Source organism: Triticum dicoccoides, chromosome 2B (assembly GCF_002162155.2).
Source record: "Triticum dicoccoides isolate Atlit2015 ecotype Zavitan chromosome 2B, WEW_v2.0, whole genome shotgun sequence".
Classification (NCBI taxonomy): domain Eukaryota; kingdom Viridiplantae; phylum Streptophyta; class Magnoliopsida; order Poales; family Poaceae; genus Triticum; species Triticum dicoccoides.
The window spans coordinates 576,732,295-576,736,603 of NC_041383.1; the positions used below are offsets into that span (position 1 = coordinate 576,732,295).

Genomic DNA, 4,309 nt, shown 5'->3' on the forward strand with positions numbered 1-4,309 from the left:
GGGATAAGCATATGCAATTTATTTTGCAATGGTGATATGCAAGGCAATGAAAAGTAAAAGATACTTGATGTCTACTACGCAACCTTCTCTTTGTAGACGTCGTTGGGCCTCCAAGTGCAGAGGTTTGTAGGATAGTAGCAAATTTCCCTCAAGTGGATGACCTAAGGTTTATCAATCCGTGGGAGGTGTAGGATGAAGATGGTCTCTTTCAAATAACCCTGCAACCAAATAAGAAAGAGTCTCTTGTGTCCCCAACACACCCAATACAATGGTAAATTGTATAGGTGAACTAGTTCGGCGAAGAGATGGTGATACACGTGAAATATGGATGGTAGATATGAGTATTTGTAATCTGAAAATATAAAAACAGCAAGGTAACAAGTGGTAAAAGTGAGCGTAAACGGTATTGCAATGCTAGGAAACAAGGCCTAAGGTCCATACACTACTAGGAAAAACCTTATACACAGAAGTTTATCAGTAGCGCGGTTTAAAAATGAGCGCTACTGCTAATTAGTAGTAGCGAGGGGTATAAAAACCGCGCTACTACTAAGTTGATAGTAGTAGTGAAGGGTATAAACCCGTGCTGCTACTAAATGGTCTCCAACAATACCCCAGGGATAGGCCATAGTAGTAGCGAGGAGTATAAAACCGATGCTACTACTAAGTAAGTAGTAATAGCGCAGGTAAGACCCCCACGCTACTACTAAGCGTGTCCACCCCGGCCCGTTCCACACTCCCACCCCATCACCACCTCCCACCCCACCAACCGTCCGACACCACCCACCCCCCGTCTGTCTAAAAAAAAATCATGCAGCCTGATCCAGATCCCCAACCTCCTCTCCTCTCCCAACCCACTCGCCGCGGGCCTCCCTTCCACCTCCTCTCCTCCGTCCGTCCGCCCCCATTCCCCCCGCCTCCCGCCGGCCGGAGAGAGAGATGAAGACGGCGGCGCGGCCGACGTGGGTGCCGGCGAAGGGCGGGAACGAGCAGGACGGCGTGGGCATCTTCGGGCCCTCCGGGAAGTACTCCTCCCGCGACCTCGCCGCCCACACCTCCCTCAAGCCCAGGTAAATTAAATTCAATCGTCTGCCCCGCGCTCCGATTTCGGTTCCAATTATGTGCCCCCGTTGCTCGATTCGCGCCCGTCTGGTTAGAGATTTCACGCCCGCGCTTTAGTTGGAATTTGGGGTGGGGGGAAGGGTGCTAAGGTTAGTTGTCTCTAGAGACTTGGGCTCCGTCCAGATCGGGGCGGCTGGCCTCGTGGGTCTCCGCGCAGTAGAATTGCTGGCGACATATGGCCATCGCTAGCTCCTGCCTCGTCGCAGGCTGGGGTGGTCGTGTACCGCCAACTCCATATAGTTGTTTGGCATCTGTTTCAGGCTTGAATGGGGGCAGTACAACCCACCCTGCCCCGCTAATCGCTTGGAAATGGATGCAGCGTCTGCTATTCTGTGCGAGGTTGCCAGGGTTAGGTCGATTTCTGTATGTACAATTGACAAGCAAAGGCGCTAGTACTTGTTTACTGCAACAACACAATTAATTAACCAACACACATGCATACTTGGCTTGAGAATATACGGATGCGTGTGGAAACCTGCGGAAGACAAACTAAATGTAGCCATTAGCTATGTTGCTAGGTGCCAAACAGAAGAAATGACTATTTTAGATGTTTGGAGCTGGGGTATCTTACTTAGCACCATGTGTAATTATTTTACAGCACTGACTTAATCATGTTTGCTGCTGCTACGACATATGGAGAATAATTTAGGCACCATAAGCAAATGGACGTAATAAAAGGTCCAGAACAATATGACCCCACAATTAAGAATAGTATGCAAGAACTTAAACAATTGTATGCTCCCAATTAAGCATAGATGCAATAATAGTTCAATAATAATCAAATATGCTTGCACTCATAAACAGAACGATTTGTTTATAAAGATGTAAGTACATATAGGCTGATTATAATTTGTACATCACATCATCTAAAAGAATAAAAATGCAGAAGGGGAAGGAGAGAGAAATTGGCACTCATCACTTCGCCGTGTATTGTATCTTATTTAATTTTTTCGTCATGGCAAAAAAAAACCAAACTGATGTTATAGTTTCTGGATTCACAATGGATACATGGCAGCTGCTACATGCAAATAAGTGAAAGATGTGCACTTCAGAAGAAAATAAACTGATGTTATAGTTTCTGAATTCATAATGGATGTCCTGTGTCTTGCACTTTAGAAATAGGTAATTAGAAATGATTAGATTTACAGCCAAGTCTATAGGGATTTCACATTTGGTGATCCATTAAGTGAGCTTTTGACGCCATCGTGCAGCACGCGTGCGTTTGGTCGATTTTAACCAATTGCATTTTGTTACATTGAACTTACGAGAAGTACAAGGACCAGGGGATGATCTATCTGCATATGATTAGTCCTTGATTTTGAGTTATGATATGTTATGCTAACAATTTTATGGGACTACATGTTTTGAGATCTTTGCTTTCCCATGCAACCAGTTTCGTGGGCAGGAACTTGGCATTGATAAGGAAATTGTTCAGATTGCTTGCATGTCGAGTATCTGATTTCTGACAAGGTAAATGTGTGCCTGATACTTCCTCCTTTTTTGGTGTCTCTGTTTCAAGCTGAAAGAAATGATTGCTCACTATGACTGCTTCCATAACAGTTACTATATTTAACTGAGGAAAACCGATCCAGCATGTCTTATCTATTCATTGCTACTTTGTATGTGCCTTATGATATGTCCTCGTATATGTCTGTACTGAAATATGAGTGTCTTGGTCCTTCTTATATTATTTTTTATGATCTCAGTCAGCCTCTTTCGCACCCATTGTGTCGAGGACCAATGCAAGTATGTTGATTTTGATGTCATTTGATTTGTGAGTAAATAGAAGTTAACCTGATTATGTGGTTGCATGATTTGCCTAATTCTGTGTTTCTTTTGGGCTTCATGTTTTTTTATGCACTTGTCAAATCTATATGCGTTCTGATATAACTATTCTCTACACTTTTCACTACTAGGAAATAGCTTATAGCTTCAATTGTGCATTACGGCTTAAATAAGAATCTCTGGAAAAAAATGTTGCACATTGGCATCTACATGTACCGCATTGTTTTTTTGTGCCATTCTTCTGAAGAATATGAAGTTTCTGAACCTTTGTTTGTAATGCTGCAGGGTTCTGGTAGCGACGATGACGGTCGTCGAGAGGTTCTTGGACTGGACGGTGTCGTGGCTGCCGATGTATAGAAAAGCGAAGCTGCTGCTCATTCTCTACCTCTGTCACCCCAGCACACAGGTAAGCAATCGACCAGACACCCCGAGCCCGAGAGATGATCAACATTCAGATATACTTGATTCGATATGTGGCCAATTCCGAATCTTAATCTTAATGATGTTTGGGTTTCAGAGTGCGGGGAGCGGGGCACGTGTACGATGGCTTCCTTCGTCCGCTGGTGGCGAGGCACAAGGACGACATCGACTGGTCCAGTTGGAGCTGAGGGCCAGAGCGAGGGACGTGACTGCGTCGCAACTCAAGGCGGCGGCTGCCGTTAGTCAGGTGTGGCTCTTCGAGGCTATCCAATGTGTTTCGTCGCAGCTGCAGGCCGCGAGATCAGGCCAGGAAGGCGCCGCACATTGACGAGTGGTCCAATTTTTGGATCGGGCCATAACAACTTACGTAGGTAGTTGCTTATGTAACAGTGCGATAGAATGGAATTATACATGAGTTGCTGCTACAAGGAGGAACGTAGTTGCTTATGTAACTGTGTGATAGAATGAAATTATACATGAATTGCTGCTACAATGAGGAACTGGAGAAGATATGACTACTGTGTGATAGAATGAATTTGGTTGATTTTTTTTAATTCCTAATAAGTTAGTAGTGGCGCGGGGATAAAATTGCGCGCTACTAGTATTTAGGATACTAGTAGCATTGGGACTATAGAGACGCTACTACTATTTTATTAGTAGCAGTGCGGTTCATAATAGCAGTAGCGCGGATTGAACCCTCGCTGCTACTAACAAAGTTATTAGTAGCACGAGTTCGACCCATGCTACTACTAACTTTTAGCTGTAGCGCGATACTAGTAGCCCGAGTACCCGCGCTACTAGTAGCCATTTTACCCGCGCTGCTAGTAGCCTTTTCCCTAGTAGTGATACTTTCACTACTGCCAGTTCTCTGAACAATAATAACATAATTGGATCATATAACTATCCCTCAACATGCAACAAAGAGTCACTTCAAAGTCACTAATTGCGGAGAACAAACGAAGAGATTATTGTAGGGTACGAAACC

At 44.4% G+C, this 4,309-nt stretch overlaps 1 protein-coding gene across 2 annotated transcripts; it reads left to right on the forward strand.

Annotated features, from left to right (window-relative positions):
- The first annotated feature begins 842 nt into the window (after nt 1-842).
- LOC119368051 (HVA22-like protein j) lies at nt 843-3,859 on the forward strand. 2 transcript variants are annotated; one of them, XR_005176508.1, is made up of 4 exons: nt 843-1,067; nt 2,513-2,589; nt 3,190-3,310; nt 3,422-3,859. XR_005176508.1 is itself a non-coding variant. In XM_037633415.1 (2 exons), the coding sequence occupies exons 1-2, from the start codon at nt 3,206-3,208 to the stop codon at nt 3,650-3,652; spliced, it is 336 nt and encodes a 111-aa protein (XP_037489312.1). In that variant the 5' UTR covers nt 2,617-3,205; the 3' UTR covers nt 3,653-3,859. The 2 variants fall into 2 exon arrangements, 1 of the variants encoding a protein (XP_037489312.1); XM_037633415.1 differs by lacking the exons at nt 843-1,067; nt 2,513-2,589 and having other exon boundaries at nt 2,617-3,310.
- Nucleotides 3,860-4,309: the final 450 nt, after the last annotated feature.